Source organism: Enoplosus armatus, chromosome 22, assembly GCF_043641665.1.
Source record: "Enoplosus armatus isolate fEnoArm2 chromosome 22, fEnoArm2.hap1, whole genome shotgun sequence".
NCBI classification, from domain to species: domain Eukaryota; kingdom Metazoa; phylum Chordata; class Actinopteri; order Centrarchiformes; family Enoplosidae; genus Enoplosus; species Enoplosus armatus.
In genome coordinates this window covers 3532469-3558400 of record NC_092201.1, presented here as the reverse complement: position 1 = coordinate 3558400, position 25932 = coordinate 3532469, and the positions used below count along the sequence as shown (strand labels likewise).

General features: G+C 42.1%; 3 protein-coding genes across 3 annotated transcripts in view; all 3 read left to right on the top strand.

Annotated features, from left to right (window-relative positions):
- Nucleotides 1-627: 627 nt before the first annotated feature.
- On the top strand, nucleotides 628-17535 carry LOC139305188 (FYVE, RhoGEF and PH domain-containing protein 6-like). Its single transcript, XM_070929135.1, has 21 exons — nucleotides 628-712; nucleotides 2376-4371; nucleotides 7458-7566; nucleotides 9178-9245; nucleotides 9340-9370; nucleotides 12021-12172; nucleotides 13113-13269; nucleotides 13709-13796; nucleotides 14404-14454; nucleotides 14556-14614; nucleotides 14702-14773; nucleotides 14948-15016; nucleotides 15133-15216; nucleotides 15402-15481; nucleotides 15601-15703; nucleotides 15797-15940; nucleotides 16027-16129; nucleotides 16594-16688; nucleotides 16787-16915; nucleotides 17004-17152; nucleotides 17274-17535. Exons 1-21 carry the CDS (start codon nucleotides 703-705, stop codon nucleotides 17314-17316), a joined length of 3792 nt encoding a protein of 1263 aa, XP_070785236.1. The 5' UTR covers nucleotides 628-702; the 3' UTR covers nucleotides 17317-17535.
- A 2468-nt stretch (nucleotides 17536-20003) lies between these two features.
- ndufa12 (NADH:ubiquinone oxidoreductase subunit A12) lies at nucleotides 20004-21715 on the top strand. The gene is made up of 4 exons (XM_070929136.1): nucleotides 20004-20092; nucleotides 20609-20694; nucleotides 20922-21009; nucleotides 21457-21715. Exons 1-4 carry the CDS (start codon nucleotides 20004-20006, stop codon nucleotides 21635-21637), a joined length of 444 nt encoding a protein of 147 aa, XP_070785237.1. The 3' UTR covers nucleotides 21638-21715.
- A 2274-nt stretch (nucleotides 21716-23989) lies between these two features.
- tmcc3 (transmembrane and coiled-coil domain family 3) overlaps nucleotides 23990-25932 on the top strand; it is a 37683-nt gene continuing 35740 nt past the window's right edge. The window contains exon 1 of the mRNA XM_070928842.1: nucleotides 23990-24073. Within this exon, the coding sequence (XP_070784943.1) occupies nucleotides 23990-24073 (84 nt within the window). The remainder of the gene's footprint in view (nucleotides 24074-25932) is intronic.

The following is a 25932-nucleotide window of genomic DNA, read 5'->3' as shown; positions in this document are numbered from 1 at the left end:
AGGAACAGCCGTTTAGAAGTTGGTAGTTAGCCGGCTGCTAAAACTTCGCATAAAACTACAATTCCCATGATGCTCGTCTTCAACCGCCGCTTCCTCGCGAGCAAGGAAAGAGTTCTCGTGCCAATTAGAGCGCCTCAAGTGGCTGTGAACGGCAGTGGGCCATCCGTTTGGAAAGCTAGGCAGGGAAGTCGAGGGTAAAGTTAGCTGGAAACAGCCAGTATATCACCGGAAATACCGTTTAAATTAAAAACGACATATTTTTAAGAATGTGCTGTGAATAGAAAATGCAGCAAAACAGCAGCGATTGCATTTTAATTTACTAAAAATATTCGTTTTAATAGATTTACATGCTCACTTCTGTGCTTTACGTCATATTCCAACAAATTAACCAGATCTTCTCCAACAGTAGATTTATTCTGAAAGTCATAAGCGGAACTGTATTGTTTTGTTGTATCCTGCTTGACACTATTGGGAAAAGCACCGTGGCTGAAAACTTCGGGAAAAATGGAAAAAGTAACAGGCGTAAAGACTTTATCCGTACATCCGCTGGCGAGATAAGAAACAACAGCGATGGATCTGCATGTTTTCTCCCTGAAGTGGTTTTCAAACTGACAATGGTGTCGAAGGAGGGAAAAACGCAGATTTTCTCGTAATTCCATTGAAAGTGTATTTACCCATGGAGAAAGGAGCAAGTCGGGAGTCATGAGCACAGGTTTGTTTCGTGGGGGAGCTAACTTAACTTAGCAAAATCCTGCTGTGCAAGCGCCTATTGTGGTTAGCTAAAAGTTAATACAAATGCTGATTGAGTGTATTCACAGAAAAGGGAAAACTCTGCAGTTTGAATGTTATAACGGACGGCTGCATCCACTCTATTTTTACTCAGCGGCAGTTAATTACAGTTTTTCTTAATAACAGCTTTCAGAAAGATATAAAAGAAGACAGGCTTTAATTTGAGTGCTTTCTAAAAATGCCATCATAACTCACAATCAGAATTTTTCACTTTCCGTTTTATATCATAGCTACTGTTGCAGCTGGAGGGGGTTAAATCCTTTGTCTTAAAACATCTGTCCTGCTGTTGATACAACAAGTCGGACTCGATACTAAGCTGCAATGTTAACATCTCATATAAAACAGTTAACATTTGCCTGGCTGAAGAGGGGTGCCCTCGGTGAATTCGTGTCACCTAAATTGGACATATGTCATAGAGTTTTTATGATTGCTTTTTCCACGACATGAGCGGGTTTAGTTCAGATACCTGGCGTTGCTTTTTACAGCGAAAACATATGGCCAAATTCCGCTCAAAAATCTAGCAGTTTAATGCTGCTTCGGTTATTAGAAGGCTTATATCTCCGAGGACCCTATATTAACTCTGATGGTATCGTTAGCATGCACTGGCAAATTCGGCTCATAGATAAACGAACAGTTGGATAAAGTTTTTAGATTGATTCTCCCTGCTCATCACTGCCGTCCATGGTGGCTTTTGATATATATTTAGGTGAACCGATTCTTAAAGTTGGACTTTTCTATAGAAAGTGTACGCCGAATTGTAAAGTGGCTTTCAATGATTAGTAAAAATGTTAAGTAACGTCCCACCACGTAGGTATATTTGTTTGTAAGCCCAGTGACTTTATACTTTGTGATTTTTTGGACTGAGTTTGGAGCGGGGCTCTGTCTGCAAAGAGCAGCATGTATCGGGAGGCAGAGCGGTTTTTGGTCGTTGGCCTTTTCGGAAACATCCGCTCGATGACTACACTTCTCGTGGTGTCCGCCAGCCAAGAGTTTCAGCCAGTAGAGCGGAAAATATGGCCTACAATCTCAATTCAAACCTTTTTATTAGTTCAGAGACTGTTTTTTTATTTAACTTTATTTAACCAGTTTAATCCCAGTGAGATCCTTATTGTCTCATCGGCCATAAAGAGTAATTTAAACCAAGACTTTTAGAAATACAAGAACACAAACCCTCAGAAGCAGACGGTTAGAGCAGGAAGAGAGAAAAGTGTTACTTTTACTACTTTTACTTTGTGTTTGCTGCTGCGAGTGAGATGTGAGCCCTCCAGTGTTCATTTATCAGATAATTACTTTATAATAAATCCAAATGGTTGAGCAGACGGGACAAGATCTTCATCATTTTGTTAAAAATGTAGATCCTGACTTTGATCCCTCTGACCCTCAGTTCTTCCCCCTCTGACCCTAAGAGGGACCTCTTGACCCCAGCCTTAACCACAGCTTGCAGCTGTCGATGCTTACATTCGAGGGGGTGTGGATGAAGCATGCTTTTATGTGCCTTGCTGATGTTGCATGATTCATTTGAAAGCAAGTGTGAGTAAAGCATTGGTGACTTTTCTGTGAATCTCCTTCCTCTTTTTGACATGCAGGTGTGAAGAAGCCTCCATTAGCTCCCAAACCTAAACTCCCTGGTACCACCAAACCCTCTCCCCCGCCCATCGCCCCCAAACCAGGTCTTCTTTCCCAGTCCTCGGTCATCTCCCAACCTTCCCCTGCTACTCTCAAGAGGACAAAACCGGCTGTTGCCCCCAAACCATGCATTTCCAAATCCACAGCCTCGTCTCCCCCTGTTTCACCCCCGCCACCCAAACCCAATGAACCCCTTATCCTATCTCAGGAACAACAGGAGGCTTTAGGTGATAGCCTCTCACTTCTCAACTCCAAAAATGGGATTTTATCAGAGACTAACAAACGTGAATCGGATTACATCATTCCCACCTGCTCCTGTGGGCTGGCGGACTGTTCCCAGTGCCAGCGTCTGGAAAACGGAAATACAACTGAGATTGGGAATGATTTGCTGCTGCAGAATGGAATTTCTACAGCAGAAAACCAGGAGGAGGGAGTCGCTCTAAACAAGGGTGGAGGTGGAGGGATGAGCAAAAAGCCCAGGGATAAACCTCAAAGACAGAGACACCTGGACCGAGTATCAGTAAACAAAGAGGCCCAGAGGACTGAGGAGACTGTAACACATCAGGAAAGTGCTGCTGCTGAGCCTGATATTTTAAAAGTGGATGTACAGACTGAGGCCCAGAACACAGATTTAACAGACTCTAAGTCAGCCTGTGATGTTGCAGGCAGCATCATTTTCTCCTCAAGTGTCACTCCTCATGAGTCCTCTGCAGAATCCCTTCAGGTAGAACGCAGTGAGCCTATCAGCAAAGCATCTCCTACCAGGTTACTCCCTGATCTGCAGGTCCCTGCTGCACCCAGTAAGCCTCTCCCGGTCCCTCACCCACGTAAACTTAAAAAGCCGGCCCTGGTGAGGCAGGATGGCGTGGAGGGCAGTGCCCAGGATCAGGTTGCAGAGGGGAAACTGAGTCTAGCTGGTCTGTCTCTCAGTTCAGAGGGCGAGGAGCTCAAACAGGACACATGTGATGACCCTTTACCCCAAAAAGACTCAGGTTTGGGAGATGACGAGACCAGCGCGCCTGTCCCCCCTCCTCGACAGACCTCCCTCTCGCCTCGCCTTCACAGAACAATCCACATGCCCTCCTCTCTTAACAAAAACACCTCCCACTCCTTAGTCCTGCTCTCACAACCTGACTCAATGAGCCACAAGAAAGAGGGCGAGGACCGCCGGGTGGAGGAGGATGAGGAGGACGGGTACGGTGACTTTGAGCGCTACCCGATTACTCACAGCCTCCCCAAACAGATCAAACTCGGCTGTCACCCTCCTCTGGCTAACGCAAGAAAAGCCTTTTCCGCCGAAGATCAGCAGTCACCGAGGGCGCCGCCCAGGAAACCTCAGAGACACAGCCTGCCAGCACCCCCTCCACCCTCAGTCTGCCCTCCAGCACCTCCACATGCTAACACCCCCATGAGGGAGCTGCCTGCGCCCCCTCAGGAGAAGACAGCCTGGCGCTTCACCAGACCCTGCGTCACCTTCTTCAGCCGGCAGATGCCCACCAGGAGCAGCGTACCGCCAAAGAGCCGAGCCCCGACGCTCGGGGGCAAGCAGAGGGCGCAGTCCTTCTCTGCAGCTGACCTGGCAACCCGGGCCGACTCTCACAAGAGGAGCCTCTCTTTCCGGAAGCTGCTGGAGCTCAGGCTGTCTGTCAAGATGCTGCCAAAGCTGCTGGCCAAGGGAGGCCAGTCCCTGGACTGTACCAGCGTGGAGTCAAACCGGGGGGAGAAAAGCCTGGAGCGGCCCAAGAGCTGCATAGGGGAGGCTGATATTTGCGGAGAAGGTGGAGAGGAATCAGTGGAGTATGAGAACGTTCCCCTGTATGAGGAGATCCCCGAGTACATGAACCTGCCGTTCCACAGTGCGAGGCTGGGCTGGCCACATGACCCCGATGCAGCCGATTCAGACATCTACGAAGTGCAGGATCCCTATCACAGATACCAGGACCATGAGTACGAGAGGTACAGTATTTTGCTTATTTAGAAGTTTGTAGACATCTTGTTTAAGGGTGCCACTAATGATTATTGTTATTATTGATGTATGTCTTTTTTTTTTTTTTTTTGGTGCATTTTTTGAGAGATTACAGCAGAGATATGACTATAAATTAGGGAAGAGAGAGATAAGGAACGACATAAATGATTAATTGTTAAGTCTATAAAATGTCTTAATGTCCAAAACCCAAAAATATTCAAATTAGAGGGACATAAAACACAGAGAAGTAGCAAAATGTCACATTTAAGTAGCTGGAAACAGCAAATGTTTGGCATTTTTCCTTCCTTAATGACTTAAATCATTAATTGATTATCAAAATTGTTGATTTGTTTGTTTTATCCATGAACTAATAGATTAACTGGCTAATCGTTTCAGCACTTATCTCGTCTTTAATCGCCTTTCTAAGGTGATCCAGCAGTAACAGGTGTCGTATCTGAAGGTGATTTCTGAGTCATAATAATCTCTCAGAAAAGACTGAAAACATCTCTGTGTAACAGCCATTATTAAGTTCAAGAAAATAGACGTTTTATACTCAGAACAATGGCTGCTTGTGTTTGTGTGTGTGAGAAAAAGAGCCTGACAGTTGAAGCAGGCCGAGCTGCAGACCTGCTGCTCCCCCATAATGTCATGTGACCCGTAGCTTCAGTGTGGGAACTGCTGCATGCGACAGGTTGCACAGGTGACATTAGTGGTTTGTATTTACAAGAGTGTGAAATTCAGCCTTTGAGCCAGTGGCACTGGGTTTGAATAGCGCATTGATGTGCTGCAGGTCGGCCTGTTTTCCTGTGGGTTATTTTCAGTGGCCAGGGCAGGAAATGTCTGAGAATCGCAGAAACGCCACACAGCTCTCTAGAACAGGGAAAATAAACCTCCAGCAACCACCAGCCTCCTCCTCCTCGTTCTCCTCCTCCTCCTCGGCGTGCCCGCCCTCGCACTGTGTTTAGCCTCTTCCTAACCTCGTCACTCCATTTTTCTCCTCTTTTCACGTCACACCTATGGAACAGCAGCAGTTTGCAGATGGTAAATATTTGAAGTTGAAGATGAAAAATAAAGATACACCCTGAAGGACATTGAACAGAACAGATAAATACAAACATTACAATATATCTTTAAATAAATCGGACATGATTTATTGTGGGAAGATCAAGAACAACCAGATAAAAAGGCATTTATTACTACAAAATGTAATAATAAATGAACCGGTTTCTAACTTCCTGTTTCATGACATTGTAGATCCAGTTGTTTCTCAGAGTAGCTGTTCACCATGGTGACATGTATTAATTATTTGATTATTTATTCATATTTGTCCAAGATATGTACAATTCCAAACAGAATCATCTCATTAGTGAAGATAAAACTGCAACTAATAATTATTTTCATCATCTGTTGTCATGTTTCTGTCCACGTGATGAATTTAAGTCCAATATTCTCTCTATTTTTAGCTCTATTTTCGCTCTTCAGAGAGGAATCTCTTTAACTGCTAATTGCTCCACTATGTTCAGTAGCTTGTTGCTAGCTTTCTCTATTCACCCTTTAGTCCTGTGCAGTTCCAAGCTTTAAAACCAAAACAACCAGCTGAAAGGCACTAAAATGCCGTGGAGTGATAATCCTCGGTGGGTTTGTCGCTACAACTAACCCTGTTCACATTACATATAATGATTTGATCCATTGTTAATATAAAAATATTGATTTAGTGCAGCTTTAAGAAGCTAAAACTGGAGAATCTTTGGCTTTTTCTTGGTAAACTGACTCAAACAATGAATCGATTGTTGTTAATTGATAATAAGTGTTAATTGAACAGCCGAGGGACCCCAGGATGTGATGCATTCAAGGCCACGTTAGGTGATGATGAGGTACACTGGTGTGAAATCAGCCAGTCAACAATTAAGGTGTACCCTGCTTCTTAATTCTGTCTGGTATGTAGAGTGGTTGGCAGGGTGTTTGTGTGTCTGAGAGGAGAAAGGGGGAGCGAGTGAATCTGTCGTGTTTCCCAGGCATCTGAGCCTGGTAAGTTTATGTAAGTAGCCTCAAGCTGTAAACAAGTGGCGCTCTGTGCCTGACCCAGTGTGTTGGAATACTCGACTATAGAGAAAGCGTAAGGGAGAAAGAAGCTGAGGAAGAGTGAGTGTGTGTTGTGATTTTAGGTAAAAGAAACTGTCGGGGGGCACGTAACAAAAACAAGGAAGCGGAGAGAGTGGGCTAAAGGAAATGTGAGGATTTTTGGAGTCCCACAGTCTTTCCTATCTAATATTTATTCTGAGCCATCACCCTTTTTGCCAAGATACAACATCTACAAGCGTCTGTACAGAGAGCTGTGTAGTGACGGACAGAGGAACAGCAGGACTCAGCCGAAGAGACAAAATCAAAACACATTACTTCCTCCTCCTCTGAAGTCTCACTTCATCAGTCTTTGAAATCAGACAGCTTAATTCTACAGAGCAGCCGATGAGCATTAGATCAAAACATTAGTGACACACAAACACATGTTGCTGCTTGTACTAACCTGGCAGACGGCACTTGGTTTGATTGTGGGTAGAGTCGAGCCAGCATGTTGTCTTTCTGCCAGATGCTCGGTTGATAAAGACGCAGCTCGTAGAAATACAGGTTTTAATCTCTTTGGCATAAATGGCAGAAAAAGGTTTGGTGGATAACAGCCTGTTTAAAACATATTATTATTATTAATAATGATAATAATAATTAGGACTGGGCAACAGAAAGTGAACGCGTCACCGTTCAAATGCACTAATTGCCTAAAGGTTTAACTTCCTGATTGTTTCAGCTCTAATAGTAACAACAACAACAACACACTTCAAATAAGATATTTCTCTCTTTTTTTAGGGTGTTTGTGACCCTATATTCTGTTTTTTGGGGCTTTTTGATCTTTTTTCCAAGAGGTATTTCATTAATTTTTCTGAACACACACTCGTGCTCCTCTCCTTCCTCTCTGCTCCTCATTCACACATTTAAAGTCGCATTCTGCTACATGTACCGTTTAATCGTCCTCTACCTGTCGTCACACTGCGTGTTGTGTTGGTTGTGTGCCGTCTGTGAGCAGCGGCTGGCTGAGCCAGGACGTCCACTCTGAGGAGGAGGAGATCCACAGTTCAGACGAAGACAACAGCTCCACCTCCAGCAAGGAGCACCTAGACGTGGCAGACCGACAGGTAATCCCCTCCCTCTAAACTCTGAGGTTAATTCAGTCATTATACAGCAATGACCATAAAGTTATAAACTAATTAAGTGCGTATAAAAATGAAACTGAAACGTTTGCCAGCACCTGTTGACCAATGAACTTATGACTTATTATTATCAGTAATAATAATCTAATGATGTAAAAGATAATAGCAAAACAGTTTTCCCGCGTTGAGTATTGTTTACTTTTTATACTTTAAGTATTTGTAAGTATTTGCTCATCATACGTTCTTATACTTATTTTCAAAGCAGGTATTTTTACACAGTGGTAATGCTACTTTTATTTAAGTAAAGGCTCTGAACACTCCCTCCACTGCTCCATGTGGCAGTGTTGTAAAGCTGCATCTTTGTATGTGCATGCCTTAATGCAAGTGGGTCTATCTGTTTAGGCTTGTGGGCCTTTTTATAAGCAAATAATTCCAACTTGCAAAGTCTTTGAGCTGTAAGCAACCAAATGTTGATGTTCCCCTCTCAGATTGTTTCATTTCAGTTGTCGTTAAGAAGTAAAACTCCCCAGTATTTCACAAGAAAAGGCAAATAAATGAACAATTCTGTGCAACAGAAATGTTTTGTTGGGAACTGTCACTTTGATGTGGCTTCAGACATGTGGAGAGTCTATTCTATTATTATTATATTTATGCTTCTCTTCTTGCAGTACTTGATTTATATTTCTTTATATTTTCTACTTATTCTGTTCATTCTTAAAATGATACCAAAGAAAAGTTCCTTGTATGTGTAAACCTACTTGGCCATGAACCTGATTCTGTTGCTGGGTCTGAAGTAAGAGGAGAGCCAGAGTAACTTTTATGGAAAAAAAGACTCTGAGCTCTTTTCAGACATGATGCCAACATGTAAAACTGCGTTTACAGATTACAATAGACGGCTCATATCGCTGCCGGTGAATCAACTGTCACTGGAGATTGTGTGCACGTTTGCTGCCAAGTGTGTTGGTTGCCTGTCACAGCTCTCCAGAAGTGTGTGTGTGTGTGTGTGTGTGTGTGTGTGTGTGTGTGTGTGTGTGTGTGTGTGTGTGTGTGTGTGTGTGTGTGTGTGTGTTGAAAGGGGGGGATGGTGAGCAAACGCAGAAGGGTTACAGGTTCAGGAATAGCTCCCTCAATAACTGAAAGAGTTTTTTTTCTCTCTTCGTCCTGTGTGACCCTCTCATGATACTGTCAGCGCCTGTGTCTGATGCCCCTCAAAGCTCCAGGGTATCACAAACACAGGCTCCGATAGGACCAGTAGGACATTTCAGTCAAGCGGGGGGGGCCAAGGCCGCGGTCCAAATTAAGTCATTGAGAGACCGCCCCATTACCATTCAACAACACACACCATCAGAAAGACACAGGGAGAGGGGAGAGAGAGGGAGAAGGGAAGGGTCGGGGGCTCTACTTTCAGGCCTGGTTGAGCTGTTGTACGGGAGGCTGTAAACCCAGTCCTGATGGTTTTACAGAGTGAAACAGGATCCAGTGATCATGGTGATTTGCAGTGAGCCTGTGAGTGAGCAGCGATGTGTTTTGGTGAAGTCGGTCACTGTTAGCATTTCTGTAGCGTTGCTTAACTGTTTGTGTTTGTCCTCCTTCCAGCAAGAGGATGAGATGAAGAGGAAGAAGGTGGTGCACATCGCCCAGGAGATTATGAGCTCCGAGAAAGTGTGAGTGGTTTTATAATGAATGTAATATCTCAGTCTGTGCTTAAAAAGCTCAAATGTGCTCTGTTTCATGGTTGTATCTCTGCTCTTTCATCAGGTTTGTGGATGTTCTGAAGCTTCTTCACATAGTAAGTGTCTTATTTATTCAAGAGTCACATTAAAGTTAGATTTTCACGAGTTGTTTTCGCAGTCGAGGGAAGACGAGTGCCCAGCATAATAAAGCGCACTGTATGTTTTGTTACCCGCACCGACGCTGTGATTGTTTTGAATGGTGATCAAAGCTTTTCCCCGGGGATGGACATGAATAAATGAGGTCTTGGCCGGTGTTGTCTTTGCTCAAGTGCCCGCACAGAGTTGAATAATGCAGCTATTTCACAGCTGAGGCTTTTAAAGTTGCTGTGTTGGAGGGTTTTGGTTTCCTGGGGGCGGCAGTGGGCAGGTAAACGCATGGCCGCAAGCAGGAAGGCGGTGCTTTGATCCGTCTCATTACGGGGGAACGCTGTCAGGAAAGAGGGTTTTTGTGCAAGAAAAAGAGCGAGAGCGAGATTATTAGCTTGTCTTCAGTTAAGGTTAGTTTTGGCTCTGTTGAGGTGAGCTGTGGAGTTTGTCTGGTGAGTTTAAATAACAAAAAGTTTGTTTTCCCAACTTTATTTTATTGCTAATTTCACATTAAATGAGTGGATTGAAACATTACTTGAACAGGAACAGGGTCTTTCAATAACATGAACTGGTTTACATCTTATAGACACACATACACAGGGAATGTTTTTCCAGTATTTAACATATTGTTCATTAATTTCTCTTGTTGTTTTTCTGGTTGTTGACAGTTGCAGTCATTTCTGTGTGATTGCTTCCTTGCTAGAAGCCATAAGTATTTTAAAAAGAAATGAATCCTGTGCCATGAATTTATCTTGGATTTTGCCCGTGTTGCCCATGTATTTCTAGCATGTTCATTATCTCTTTGTTTTGTTGCCAATATGAGAAAATTAAAGGACAAGCCTGGAAAATATGAAAATTATCAGCGAATGCGAGTAGTAGTATTTTAAAAAAAATAACTTTTACTGCACTGAAAATATATATTTTGTAGATTTTATTTTTGGGTATGTCCATGTGAGGCTGGACTATGTGTATGAAAATCCTGATGACATTAATGATGATCCATTTCAAAGCTGAGATAGATTTCCACAAAGCTGCAATATGTGCTCTGCTGAAAGATTTTGTTTCAAAGAAATTCGCTAAAATGTGGTATCATCCCTCATCATGTTGCATGCCTCTCTGTTTTGAATGAAGGCGAGACTAACAGGAACCATGTGACTGCTTGTTGACATGACATGAGGAGAATCAGGCGGGTCTTATGACTTCTGATGTCCCAGTTCTGTGTCCATGTTCTGTTGTTGAAAATGATTCGGTCCATAAAATGAACACCGCGACAGTCGTGTGGCAGAAGTGGCCTTTTCTTCTGTTTAAGTCTGTAACATTTGACAGGGAAGCTCTGCCTTTGTTTCTGAGGGGGAATCCCAGGTGAGAGGGTTTAGACAACCCACCCCGAGGGTCCACCTGTCTGGCGGCCTCGGACGTGGCTTTAGTGAAACCTCCACAGGATTAGTAGAAAACGGCGTCCTGTGGCTGAAGGGGGAGGGCGAGGCGCGGAGCTCTGTCCAAGAAAAGAGGTCAGATCGCATTCTTCTGTCTGCGCGGACGGCCTGGCCGCACAGCAGCTGCTTCCTCAGGCCACGGAGACGACCTCCACACACACATACCTTAGATAATCCTCTGTGTGTGTGTGTGTGTGTGTGTGTGTGTGTGTGTGTGTGTGTGTGTGTGTGTGTGTGTGTGTGTGTGTGTGTGTGTGTGTGTGTGTGTGTGTGTGTGTGTGTGTGTGTGTGTGTGTGTCTGTGCGCGGTATGTGTTGTGTGTGTGCAGGTGGGTGCGTGGGTCGGTGACTGTGTGTGTGCATACTTGTGGCAAGTCATCCAGCCGATGTGTTTACATTTTTGTGTCCCTTTTGTGAAGTTGGTTTATTTGTAGCCAACGTTAACGTGTGTGTTGTGAATATTAAGATGGCGGTTTGTCAGTTTACCTGACGGACTAGAGAAGACTGAAAGTGGCCACTTCTTCTTTTTCCCTGTTTGCAAAAGTAGTAGTTTTATAAGCCGTGATGAATTGTTTTTTTTTAAATTTCTATTCTCCCTTGTTCTTTTTGAGCTTTTTGTGTTTTGGGGTTAGTTGTGTGTCTGTCAGGGTGCAGGAATCGTTAATTATCTCGTCTTGTGCTTTTGTTTTGTTGTTGATATATAAAAAAAAAAAAACTTGATGAGAAAAGTTCAGCATGACATGATGAAGACAATCTGTGATTAGGTGTGTGTGTGTGTGTGTGTGTGTGTGTGTGTGAGCACATGTTAACCAGGACGTTGGAATCCTGCGTGGCCTCCCTGCTTCCTTCCAGGTGGATGTGTGTGTTGGCTCGCTGGACAAAGTCAAGAGTGCTGACTCAGCTCTGTGTGTGTGTGTGTGAGTGTATATGTATGTATGTGTGTGGGGGGGGGGTTTATGAGGTGATAACCAGGTGTTCCTGTTCAGCTGCAATACAGTATGTTGTCATGTGTCACTCCACTCTGTACCGGTGTGTGTGTGTGTGTGTGTGTGTGTGTGTGTGTGTGTGTGTGTGTGTGTGTGTGTGTGTGTGTGTGTGTGTGTGTGTGTGTGTGTGTGTGTGTGTGTGTGTGTGTGTTGTGTGTGTGTGAAATACTGATAGCATTCACCCCGTGTCTTCTTCAGGACTTTCGGGATGCTGTTGCCACGGCAACCCGTCAGAATGGGAAGCCGGTGGTGGATGAGCGGATCCTCAGCCAGATCCTGTATTACCTGCCACAACTGTACCAGCTCAACAGAGACCTGCTGAGGGAGCTGGAGGAGAGGGTGGCACACTGGTAAACACACACACACACACACACACACACACACACACACACACACACACACACACACACACACACACACACACGTTTTGGCAAAGTGGCATCATTAAAAGTGTGCCGAATAGGATGTACAGACAACTATCACTGGATTACTTCGATACTGAAGAAAACCTAAAAACGTAATGATTCTCAGGCAAGTTCTGCAGATATATACGTTATATGATTATATATTATTTGCGGAGACGATGATATCCTCAGAAAGTGTAAGTCACACTGGATCTAAAAGTACGTGTTTCATGTCTGTGTGTTCAGATTTGACTGAGTTGTGACTGCTATGTGTTTCAATGAGCTGTGTGTCACAACTGCTGACCGCGTTGATGAGCAGCCAAATCATCGGGACAAACTACAATAACTAACTTCCAGCGCACCTCACAGTTTGAAAACCCGTCATCTGAGCCACTTATACAGTCGTTTAAACGAAGATGAAATCTAAAGTTATCATCCAAACTGTCTGACTGTGCGGTTTTACAGTGCAATTAACAATTTTAATGGACATTTTGAGTTCATTCACTGTTATTGTTTTCTTCCAAATAAGTGTTTTACCTACTTTGTGTTTAACTGGAGGGTTTGTTTACAACCTCACGGATCGTTTCAGTTCTCACGCTGCTCGTTTTTAGTAATGTTACTGCAGCCCTAGATTTTATGAGTAAAATGTTATCATGAACACTTGGAATGATGTACAAAACGACAAAAGATGTGGTATAAAGTTCTAAAAACAATGGAATATTTCCATTAAAGTAAGCAGCTTTAATAGTAGTCAGTCACACAAAGTATTTTACATTTTAAAAAGTATGAATAAATGAGCACTAGATCTTTTCATCAACTCCTGCAACACTGAATGACTTGTTGTTCACTGACTGAAGGGGAACTGTTCGTGTCTGTCTGGTTTTAGGAGCGATCACCAGAGACTGTCGGACATCTTTGTCCAGAAGGGTCCTTACCTGAAGATGTACTCCACCTACATCCGCGAGTTTGACAACAACGTGGCTCTGTTGGACGAACAGTGCAGGAAAAACACTGCGTTCGCTGCTGTTGTCAGAGAGTTTGAGGTAGAGCTGGAAGAAGGCTTGGGTGTTTGCAATTATATTCACTACTGAAGGGTGTATCTTTTTCTGGAGTAGTTACTTGACAAAAAACGTAAGCAAGTCTTTTCTGTAACCACCAAATTTGAGTTTTTCGGGTATCTAAATAAAACATTGTCTGGCTTGAATTGAATTTTTCTGCCAAATAAGTAATAATTTAATAGACCAAATCACATCAGCATCATTTTGAACCAGTATTTTAATGGAGAATGAGTTACATTTAACGCCTTTACACCTTCACAGTAACTACAGACTTTTAAAGATATTGTAGTTCAGATTGTCAGTCGCAGCCATCAAAACACTCCACTTGTATCTAAAGCAGTTGATTGGAAGCTTCAGTGTCTCTGTGTATTTGTGTGTGTTTGCAGCAGTGTGTGAAAACATCTTTGTGTTTGTTTTGTCTCAGATGAGTCCCAGATGTGCCAGCCTGGCTCTGAAACACTACCTGCTGAAACCAGTGCAGAGAATCCCTCAGTACCAGCTGCTGCTCACAGGTACAGACGTCTGCACTCTGGAGGTCGAGGGTTTATTGAATCATGGCGCTCTTTTATTGACAGCATGTGAATGAAACTTGGACTGAAGTCAGGTCTGTCTGCTCTGGCTTCGTTCTGGTTTTGGTGCTATACTGGCACCCAGTGGACAGTAACACAGTGACAGAAACCTGTTTGACACAAGGGACAAATTCTGCAGAAGAGATTTCTGTTATTCAAAACCATTTGAAGGAAAAGAAGAGGCTCACTGAGAATTAAGAATGTGACATTAGATCTTCTTCTTCTTATGTCATCAAAGAGGGAATAAAGGAAATTACATTTTGTAATATGTGTTTTTATGTCTCCCACTGGTGCCTAAAGACCTAAAACAAATATTGATTTCTTCTCATGGATAGTCTGCACAATGAACACATTTTCTTTAAGCTTTCTTAAACTGTCATTTCATCTGTATATATGTTTCTCGTTCACATGGATGTTTGGAGGTCGAAACGTTATATTAATAAAACTTTCCTTTGTTGCTGTTGTTTGTCCTGCAGCTGTAAACAACTGGTGCACACGATCCACCTTTTTTTTTGCTCAAAACAAACGTAACCTCTTTGCTCTTTTCCAGATTATCTAAAGAACCTCCCAGAGGACTCCGAGGATTATAAAGACACACAAGGTTAGCAGAGCGCACTACTCACCATTAGTGTTGACCAGGACGCTCACTCTGTGCTGTACATAGAGAGAATCACTAATGTTGTATCTTTGCTGTCCACGCAGCTGCCCTCAGCATAGTGAAAGAAGTGGCCAACCATGCTAATGACATTATGAAACAAGGGGTAAGACCTTATTCCAAACAAAGCTGTAAGGTTCGTCTACTGTAGCCTCGTGTCTCGTCTCACCTCTCTGATTTTGTTGTTCTTCAGGATAACTTTCAGAAGCTGATGCAGATTCAGTACAGTCTCAACGGTCACCATGAGATCGTTCAGCCCGGCAGGGTAAGTCACAGAAGTGTCACTGAAGTTCACATCCCAGTCAGGTTTGTCACAGAGGTGTAAAATCTCTCAGAAGACTGCCAAATACCAGCGTTACTCATTTTAAAAAGCTTGATTTTCATACTGTAGGCGTTTTTAAATGCAGCCCATTTAGACCAAACGTGTCCATATTTGCAGGTGTTTCTGAAGGAGGGCACTCTGATGAAGCTGTCCAGGAAAGTCATGCAGCCACGGATGTTCTTTCTGGTGAGCGATAAATGGACTGGTGCAGTTATGCTTTTACCCGTCTTTCCTCTCAAAATGGAGTTATTTCAATCTACAGGAGCAGTTATATGTTTACATTTTCTGTGTTTCCTCTTCAGTTTAATGATGCTCTCATGTACACCACCCCGGTCCAGTCTGGCCAGTATAAACTCAACAGTGTCCTCTCTCTGGCTGGGATGAAGGTGAGAGACGCTGCTGCCCTATAAATGTACTAGTGTTCACCTACACTGAAATATTGGCTATAATGAATTATTGATGCGTGGAGGCTGAACTTGCAGCAACAGTTTCAGCGTTGCTCATACATTTTCAATGGTGCACGCTCTCTGGTGGTAATCTGTTATTTCTGGATTTGTGGTGTGTTTTCCAGGTGAGTAAACCCAGCCAGGAGGCCTATCAGAACGAGCTGAACATTGAAAGTGTTGAACGCTCTTTCATCCTGTCTGCCAGGTCAGCACTCAGTCTTAACAACTGACGGTCGCATCAAATCTAATGAGCTGTGACTGTTTATATATTGAATGGGCTGTGTTCGCTGCAGCTGAGAGCTCTGCTGTATTTTATGGTTGCAGCTCAGCTACGGAGAGAGACGAGTGGCTGGAGGCCATCGCCAAGGCCATAGACGACTACACGAAGAAGAAAATAACCTTCATATCAAGTCGAAGTCAGGAGGAGGTAAAACTATAGATCTGTGTGTGTGCTGAGTGTTTTTGAGAATAATTTCAGCCTGTGTGCGTCCATGTTAACCCTCGATCTCTCTCGACTCAGGCGGAGGGCGTTGTCGACAGCGGGGCCCCGTTAGGTTCAAAGGCTCCCATCTGGATCCCGGACCTGAGGGCTACCATGTGCATGATCTGTACCTGCGAGTTCACCCTCACCTGGAGGAGGCATCACTGTCGCGCCTGTGGCAAGGTTCATACCACTATGACTCCCACTGCTCCTACAGCACATTATTTAATGAACCCTCTTCTCACTGCAGCCCCATGTGTGTCTAATAGGTGGTGTGTCAGGCGTGCTCTGCCAATAAGTACTACCTGGAGTACTTGAAGAACCAGCCGGCACGTGTGTGTGATCACTGCTTTGCCAAGCTGCAGGAGAATAGTAAGTAAACAGGGAATTCAGATGTTGGTTTTGATTGATATGACTGTACCACGAACACACACTGAAGTTTATTTTGACTCAGTCCCACCTACACCGCCCTGCTGCCCCAAATAATCCCTAGAGCTCCAAATGTGTGTTAATCTGCAGCAGAAAATAGACCCCAACAAATGGACTATTTCCTCCTATTGTATAACAACAACAGTACCAAATTAGCTTTTTAAAGATGAAACTATATATTTGTGGCCTGTTTTTTCTTTTTGTAAATTTACGTCTTGAGTAGGAACCGGCTTGTACAGAAAGTATTGAAAGACGAACTAACGTTGGTTTTGGTCTTTTCACAGGATTTGTTGACGATATATAAAATAAAGACTATTGTCACTTGTCCTTTAACATGAGAAAGATTATTTACTTGTGGTAGAACCATATGGTTTTGGTCTATTTAATGAGTTTTTGTGTTTTTTCAGGTGACCGCTGTGCCTCAACATCAGTTTCTCCCATCAAATCTGGAGCTTTCTCCTTCACTAGGAAACAGAAGAAGATTCCTGCTGCACTAAAAGAGGCAAGGAACATAAACACTCGTGGGATACTTTTTGTTTTTGCATCTTTCATGTGTTGAGTATGCAAAGTGACTTATTTTTCTCCATGCTGTTTTTCCAGGTTTCTGCCAGCACAGAGAACTCCTCCATGAGCGGCTACTTAAACAGGTCAAAAGGCAACAAGAAGCAGTGGAAGAGGCTGTGGTTTGTCATTAAGAATAAAGTCCTGTACACCTACGCTGCCAGTGAGGTATGCAGACTGTGTGATTTGTTGTTTGGCTAAACTCTGTGTAGCTTTTCTACCTGTGTTTTGGTTGAGTAATTGTTTCTCCCTCCAGGACGTTGCAGCGTTGGAGAGTCAGCCCTTGCTCGGTTTTTTCCTGAGGGAGGAGAAGAACGGGCCGGCTCAGAAGCTGCAGTTCAAGCTGTATCACAAGAACACGCTGTTTTACATCTTCAAAGCTGACGACATCCCCACTGCACAGAGGTATCTGAATTAAGATGGCCTTCAAGTCGTAATCATATAAGATGTTATTATTATATGTTTTGTATTTTAGTGTGTTTGTCTCAGTGGTAGCTCATTTTCTGTTTTGTATTTTTGTCTTTAGATGGATCGAAGCCTTCCAGGAGGCAATGATTCTTGAACAGTAATTTGGTTTTACAGAAGTGAAGTCATATCACAGCCCCGGAGCCAGTTGATAGACAACTTACGACCCCTGATTGATCTCAGGTCAAGGGTCACCAGCTCAGGAAGGACTCCGGATGGACTGTTTACTCTAAACAGAAACCCACTGCAGAGCGCCACATACTGTATGTGGAAAACCAGACTGCTTTTCTTAAAGAACTGGATTCTGTTCCTTTAAGCTTATTTTCTACCATTAACACCTACTGATGCTCAGCCCTGCTGGCTGAGGTCAAAGTTAATAGCTTGTCGCAGCTGTGGGTCAAAGGTCAAGTCCAGAAGCATGTGTGTGGAAGTGAGACAGAACAGTTGTCAGGAATATTTAAAGCCCTCAGAAATCTTAAGAAGTCTGGGAATTATTTTTAACTGCAAACGGATGAAGGAATTACTTTCGTGTGAAACAAAATATACAGATCTGTCCGTCTTCATGCGAGCGTGTTGATATTGGCGACAAACAGTAATTTAAAACCAACAGTGTCATTTTGTCAAGGCAAAATCTAAAAATGGAATTTTTAAAAACGCACATTATAGAATGTTCAAAATGATAAGTTTTATTTTAATCATGGATGCAAAGTATCGCTGATGTCTGTTCAAGAGTTTAATGATGTAACAAGGTGGGATTTTACTGTGAAAATCCGGCTTCTACAAAGCAAAAGGAAGTTGATGTTCTGCTCTTGAGGTTGATCTCTCTGGTTAAGAGATTTAACTCTTTTTAAATTCAACATACAAAACATTTAAATCATGGGTTAAAAGAACATCCTGGAGAAAACTGGAAATGTCATGAATAATGTAGATATTTTTCATACAGTTTTTAAAATGTATTTTTTTTGCCTGTTTAGCCACATTAGAAATGGTTAATGGGTAAAAGTGTGTATATGGACATGAGAGAGCAACATTGACCTTTTTTATATCAAAGCCAAGAGCTAATATTTATAAAATAGGAAGATTTATTGTTTGAAAAGCACAGGCTGCCACTTATTTTGGGAGTCAGGGTTTGTTTAAATTTAAAAGAGAACTGCTTACAGAAAAGGGGCGTTTTTTATGAGCAGATACTGTGCGAAGTATGCATGAACTATATTTCTAAGGAAATGCTCAAAAGAAAAAAAAAAACATTTTGAATTTTGATGCTTGTTTTTGTAGACATTGTGCCTTATATCTCCTGTTTTGAGATAAATTGCAATAAGATAGGTGCTCTGTTTGAATCGTTTTACTAAATAAGGACAAATTTAAGCATCCAGTTTGCATGACTACTCACTTTCTAGCCAGGGTACTCTGGGTTTGTAGTTTTTAAAAACAGCAGTTTTTCAGGTCTGTTTCTTCTTTGTTAGGTTGCCATATGTTGCACTACCCCATTAGGGCAAATGAGTTGATTTCACAGATGGAACAACCCAAATCCTACTTTTTTAGTGAAGGAATAAAACGGTTAATATTGTCATTATAGCTCTTTGGCTGCTGTCATCATACAATTTCATGTATGCCTCGTTCAGATTTGGGCTAGTGAGGTATTAATCTGCAGAAGCCTGGTATGAAAATGCTAGTCAGGAGCTACCAAGCATGCATTTCTTCATGATTGTACATTAACAGTGACCATTTGTAAACATCCACTCTATCAGAGTTAGAGTCTCCTATAAACAATGATTCTAAACTGTCAGGCAACAGTTTTTAATAAAATATATATAAATATACATCTTGTCCTCCTGTATTAATTTTACTTCAAAGGATGAAAAGCAGCGACTATGCATGAACCACTGTTACTACTTAATTGCAGAGTGCAGACAGATGTTTGTGGCAGTAGTTCAACTGTCTGTCATGCAACTATGGTCTGGGTCTCTGTGCAGGCGATCAAAGCACTGGTTTGAGAGATAAAGCATATTTAATGAGTGAGTCATGATGCCAAAGCTCTGAGTTTTACTGTGGCTTTGTGCTCCATTTCCCCTCCATCTCCCTGAGCTGTGACACTGGACCGTGTTAGATCCACCCTCTTGGGCAGTAGAGGGACGTAGCCCGTTGAGAGACTGTCCTTTAATTAAAAAGCATGAGTTCAAGTCTGTGTCAGGAAACATCGGCTCTGCTGCTGAAGTGGCCTCGAGCAACCCGCTGAATAATCCAGTGTTGCACATTTACTTTTTCATTTTCCACTTTCAACACCATGTCATTGTTATGCTGTGAAGGATTATAAACGTTATAGAAAGAAAACACAGTTTTTTAGGTTGCTGCTCCGTAATTTGACAACTTTTAATATCCAGGCAAGTATTATGCTGGAATTTATTGTAATATTTCACCTTTTATGCATCTTAAATCTATGCATTTTGTCTATGTTAAGAATGTATTGTATTTAATTTCAGCTATATTTTTATACTTGGAATGACACACATAAGCTTGTTTTCTGTACAAAATTGGCTGGGATATATAATATAATAAATGTAGTAAAATATTGAAAGATATGGAAAAGACAAATGGTATATTGAGCTATACTTTTTAAATTGTTGCTTATGCTTCGTTTTAATGGTACAAGTAATATTATTTATATTATATAAGTGCTACTGTTACAATACACATTTGTATCTATGTGTGGAACTAACAGGCTGGTGTGTGTGTGTACTCGGACCAGTTTTTAATGCAGAACAGTCCGTCTCGGTAATTCTTCCGTCTCAAGATGGCGGAGTATGCACATCTCGTCCGAAGGGCTTTGGGGCAAATAGGAGGTCATGGTGGAGTCAGAGGTTTTTTACTTCAGTTATTCAGGTAAGTTTAATCAAATAGTTTTAATAATAATAATGAACCACTGAGAGCTTCACAATGATGTGTGACCCTGGTTTTCTAATCAGAGCCAAGTTAGCATGTTGACAGCTAGCTAACTTTAAGCCAGCCACCAACAGAATCTGAATATCCAGCAAACGTTAAATGATGTCAAACCTGTAAAACAGCTCTATGACAGCAGTGTGAAATGTTTTATACCGATTCATTCATTTTGCTGGTGTATGAATGGAACGCTACGCCAAACTCCATTAAAAAATCTCAGAATTTAAAGTAGCACTGAAGATGAGGAAACCTTACAAACTTAAGGAACCACTGACAAATTCACACTCACACTGCTTGTTTTTGCCAAGGCAAATGTCAGAAAAGATGACGTTTTTGAGCACAGACCTAGTTCACAGAGTGCATGCACAGGTTTTTTATTTACCGACTGCTGACCCTCAATACAAGAGTGGACTATATGTCTTCAGGCAGTCACCCTGACTATCAACATTTCGTTGACAGGGTGAATGATGTGAAGACAGGACTCCTGGTTGGTGTGGATAAATATGGAAACAAATACTTTGAGGACAAGAAGAACTACTTCTTTGGTGAGTTGAGTTTCCCCAAATGTGCATGATTTCAAGTTACAAGCAGGACATTTGCATGAAAAATACTATTGTTTTCAGGAGAATTTTGCAAAGGATGTTCAGATTTGGGTGCAGTTTTGTCGCTCTTTTATACAATGTCTGTTACAGACAAAGATTCTGTACCTGCTTCAGAGTGACACGTGTGATTTTGTAAATAAACTCTTTGTCTGTGTCATAAATGTGTTCAGGACGTCACCGCTGGGTGATCTACACCACAGAGATGAATGGAAAGAACACAATGTGGGAGGTCGACGGCAGTATGGTTCCAGCTGAATGGTACAACCTGCAATTTGTTGGAGAATGAATACAAGCATTTGGCCTCTTGGGCTAAAACTCCATGTTTTATGATAAACATTTGGCATGTCCAAATCCACATGATACCAGTTCTCCTTTAGATATATAATATATGATAATGTATTCCCAAAAGAAAACATCAACTGAGTTTTAGTTTTTGAAAAATTCTAAAAAATAAACATTATTTGTAGTGGACTCAGACTGTTAAACTCTACTTTACTGTCTTGGCAAGTAGATTAAAAATGATTTAGAGATTTTCACATCTCACAGAAATAGTTTTAAATAGGACATTATGGTTGCCTAGTGGTCTAAGACACCTAACACCATAACTTCAGTGTCATCAAAGACAAAAAAATGAATAAAAAGAATGAATTATCTTGAAAGCCACTGTTATTTAATCCAGCTACCTTCTACATGTTCACTCTTCAGGCATCGCTGGCTGCACTGTATGACAGACGACCCCCCCACCACACATCCACCAGAGCCCAAGAAGTTCCTGGCTGAGATCCACCAGTTCAACGTGAGTGGCTCCTCCCAGCAGTATGTGCCCTACTCCACCACCCGCAAGAAGATCCACGAGTGGGTTCCACCTAAAGCCGGAGCTCAGTGAACTCTGACTGCATATTTGTAAATTATGGTATCCTGCCACTGTATCCAGCGTGTCCTGAATAAAATCTCTATACAGACATTTATGATGGGAGTGGCAATCCTTACATGGAACCTTTTTTGACAATAGCAGTGTTGAGAATTGATTTGTGGTGGTTTAAGCTCCAGTATCTGATGTTTGAGTGTGTGCTGCAAAACAGCAGTACAACCTCCGCAGCCCCATTGAATCTACTGGTGGGTCAGTCATTACGTTTTCATGCTGTGCAGGCAAACTTTGTTTATACCCACGTCATTTTAAATTGTAGTGGAGTGAAGTTTCCAAAGATACCAAATATATCTGGTTGAATTTGGGGGGAAATGTGTGCAAAATGATGCACAAGACATCTAGAATATTTCCATTTGATGGAATATTGCAGCCATAAAAAACACTTCCTTTCATTGTGAACTTCATAAAGCTCCAATGAAGCGCTGGACCAAGATATATGATATATACCATCAGGAAAGATTTTTCCAGCCTTAATGGGTTATGTGTATTTATGGTTTGAGCTGGTGTTTTGAAATCAAGTACTTCCATTTTTTAGCAAGCATTCATAATTGTTTATGTTAAAAAATCTTAACAAAAATTGTTACTATTATTCAGGATTTTTTACCTTCATAAAACACCCTGCCGAAGTCTGTGTGCAGAAACTTACCAAGTTTTTAACATTTGGTCTTCTGTTACTTGAGCACCTAGTTGGCTACATGCATATTTGTATGGGAATTGATAAAAATGTCCCATAAACAACCAGTGTAGCGTGTATAACACAAGTATATGTAATGAAAGAGGCTGCATCAGTACCATGCTTGCCTGCACTGAGCCCAGTGTTTTGTGTCGCAGTGAGTTTACAGCACTGTGTGTCTGTTGCATGATAATCACAGTAGGATTATGCTGAGCCGAGGGAAAGTTGCAACATGCAGCATTTCACGCTGAGGTGTGTAGAGATTCTCCAGAGCTGACTGGTCAGACTGTGTGAAAGTGACTGGACATACAATACACACTCACGATGACTCTGTGCCAGAGTCCCTGTGAAACTCCTGCCAGAATAACAGGTTTGTTTGCTTGGTTATTATTTCCACTTTTTTAGATTTTATAGATGGATATTTTAGCATTTTTCACCTGATAATATATGTTAAAGTTAAATTAGGTAAACTGAGCAGAAGCTAATGCAGTCAGTCCTGTAATAAATCATCCATCCATGAAGGTTGTATAGTTTTTGTTTGGACCTTGTTGGAGGATATAGTTAAATTACGCGGCATCATACTGAGAGGTGTTTCTAATATTTTGTCAAATCATAATTTATATCAATGAGGGTAGAGTGAGTAATAGAAAAACTACATCCTCCACATTAAAATGACCAAAAGTAGAATCAACATCGTTCTAAAACAGTTTGAACAAACACAAACTTATAACCTCCATGAAGATTTATTGCAGGACTCTTGTATTGATCTAGCTGTAACTAATAAACTGGCAATTGAGTGCATTTAAATTTCTTAAAACGTGGAGGGGCATCTGTAATCTGTGTAGCAGTTGTTTGGCCGAGTCGGAAATATTTCAACAACTACTGGATGGATCGATTTTTTAAAATTTTTTTTAACAAACATTCATGTTCCCCTCAGGGTGAACTGTAATAACTTTGGTGATCCTCGGGCTTTTCATCTAGCGCCATCATCAGGTCAAATGTTATATCTTTCCTTTGGTTTATGACCGATTAATAACCAATTTATTAATAGCCAAACTAATCACATTTCCGTCAGCCTCAGTTGTACTTTGTGTTTAGCGCTAAGTAGCAAATGTTAGCATGCTAGCTCGCCAAACTTAAAAGGCGAACATGGTGCTAGCATGCTAATGTTAGCGTTTAGCTAGCTCGAAGCACCTAGCTTAAGTATCGCCTCACAGAGCCGTTAGCGTGGCTGTAGGCCTGTAAGTGTCGTTCACATGCGGCTGGCTATGTTTTTAAGTCTTTTTAACTTAATTTAAATATTTTTTTGTGTGTGAAATGTGTGCTTCTGTGCTTAAAAAATGAAATAAATAAAAATTAGCGGTCTCACAGACCCGCTAGCATGGCTGTACGCTCTGGCTAAGCTTCGTCTCTTTTTACTTTGATTACTTTTTGTGTGTTTCTGTGCATAAAATATCAGAATTTGAATATGTTTACGTGTCCTGTTGGATATATCCAACAGCCAAATGTCTATTTTTTCGCTTAACTGTAATTTAACTGTTTGTAGTGTTGACATGATATTAATATGATATTCCATTTGTGTTTCGGTAGTTGAGACCTTAATTGTCTGTCTAGTTTCAGGGATCCGGAGCTGTTAAATGAGGAGGCTCACGGTTTCATCACTTTTCCCTCGGGGGGATTATTTGGAGGAAGAAGGAGAAAAAGAGGAAAGTCAGCTCAATGTAAGCTCCAGCACACACCATGTCTGTAATGGGGTTTAACAGCCAAGAGGGGGCGTTGTTCTTCATGATTTATGTCTGTGAGTCAGCCCTGTCACCCCGCCTGTATCACTGCAAGATCAGTGAGAGAGGATGGAAAAGGCTTTTGGCATCCTCTTGAGTCAGCATTTCAGTGAACAACAATCCTCTCCCATCTTTATTTAGAAACCAGAGGAGACTTTGCTTGCACAATGGCTGCAGCATCTCATCCAAAATCCTCGAAATTAATTAAGAATGATTAGCAGGGAGTGTCTTGACGGATGACAATAAGCCCTGAGTGGCATGTTATGTGCTCCCCGAACCAAATTTAACATTTGTATTCAATGAATGGTTTGTTGCTCTTCTGTTATGTCTGCATCTCACATTAGCTGATAGCGATTCATCCTCTGCAAATGGAGCAGATAATCTCTCTCAGCCTTTATAATTGCTGATGCAGCAGTAGGCTGAAGTGGCAGCTGCTAGTGATGCCAGCCGGCCACCAGAAAGAGGCTATAGAGGGGCGTCTTGATGTCGAGACACACTCCATGTCTGGCCCTCTTTCCACCTCCATTTTCCCTCCTGCCAACTGTCATACCCCCCCCCCCCCCCTCCTCTTTGATTCTCCATCTCCTCTCTTTAGCATCAATGTCTTTTGATTTTCTTTCTCCCTTCCCCGCCTCTCCTCTTGCATCAGACTTGACTCCTAGACTAGAGTGTGAGTTCCTTAATGAGTATTTCCAGGCTTTTTATCTCTAATTCTCCTAATGTTAGCTGTGCTTAATGGGTCAGAGTCGGTGCCTTGGGTCTTTTTTTTTTTTTAGCCATCCACTGAGCATTTTGCTGTAAAAATACCAGCGTCCCAGTTCTGTCTAACACTGAAATTATCTTTATTTATTGAACTGACTGTATAGTCACAGCCTGATATTCTATATCTTGGGCCCCTGTGCTACACTGTATAGGCCTTTTTTTTTACAGCAGACATTTGACTTGTTATAGGGAAAGCACAGGTTTTTGGTGAATAACATTAACAATGGCTCTGTTCTATTCAAGTGTCCCAGTGAGCCCTGACAGTGTTGACACTGAGCCAGCATGCACAATACCAGGACCTTGAAACTCAAGCAGCTAAATGGAATTCAGATATCAATCATTTATTATTTAGACCTGTGCTTTTCCTGCTGTGAGAAGTCAAAGTGTCTGTCAGAAACGCCTATCGTCCAAAAAGATGTATTATCTTAATTAGTATCTAGTAAAAAAGTATCTACTAACTAAAGCTGTCAGATAAATGTAGTGGACTAGAGTACAATATTTCCCTCTGAAATGTAGTGGAGTAGAAGTATAAAGTGGCATGAAAAAAAAAATACTCAAGGGAAGTACAAGAACCTTGAATTTGTACTTATGGACAGTACAAGTAAATGGACTTAGTTACTTTCCACGGCCTTTATGTTGGCTGGATGACAAGAAACAACTGTTGACACTTCTCCCTCTCTCACTTGTAAATAAGTGGATGCAGAGTCCAGCCTCGAACACACACACATACACACACACACACACACACACACACACATACACAGGCTGTTATCTGGTGCTGCAGATTAGAAGTGCTGTCAGAGTGTCCGTCCTGTAGAGTGTGTTCACCCTTCAGGGAGTGAATCTGGCAGGAGATTCCTGCACTAACTCAACATTCCCACATTCATTCATCTCCTTAAATCTCTCCCCTTCCTCCCTCCTCTTCCTCCCCCTCTTCCAGTGTCTGTCCCCAGCTCTCCATCCTCCATTTCTGCTCCCTCCTGATTGGCAGTGGTCCTGGTTACTGTGGCAAAGTGTGCCTGGGCTGATAGGGATCA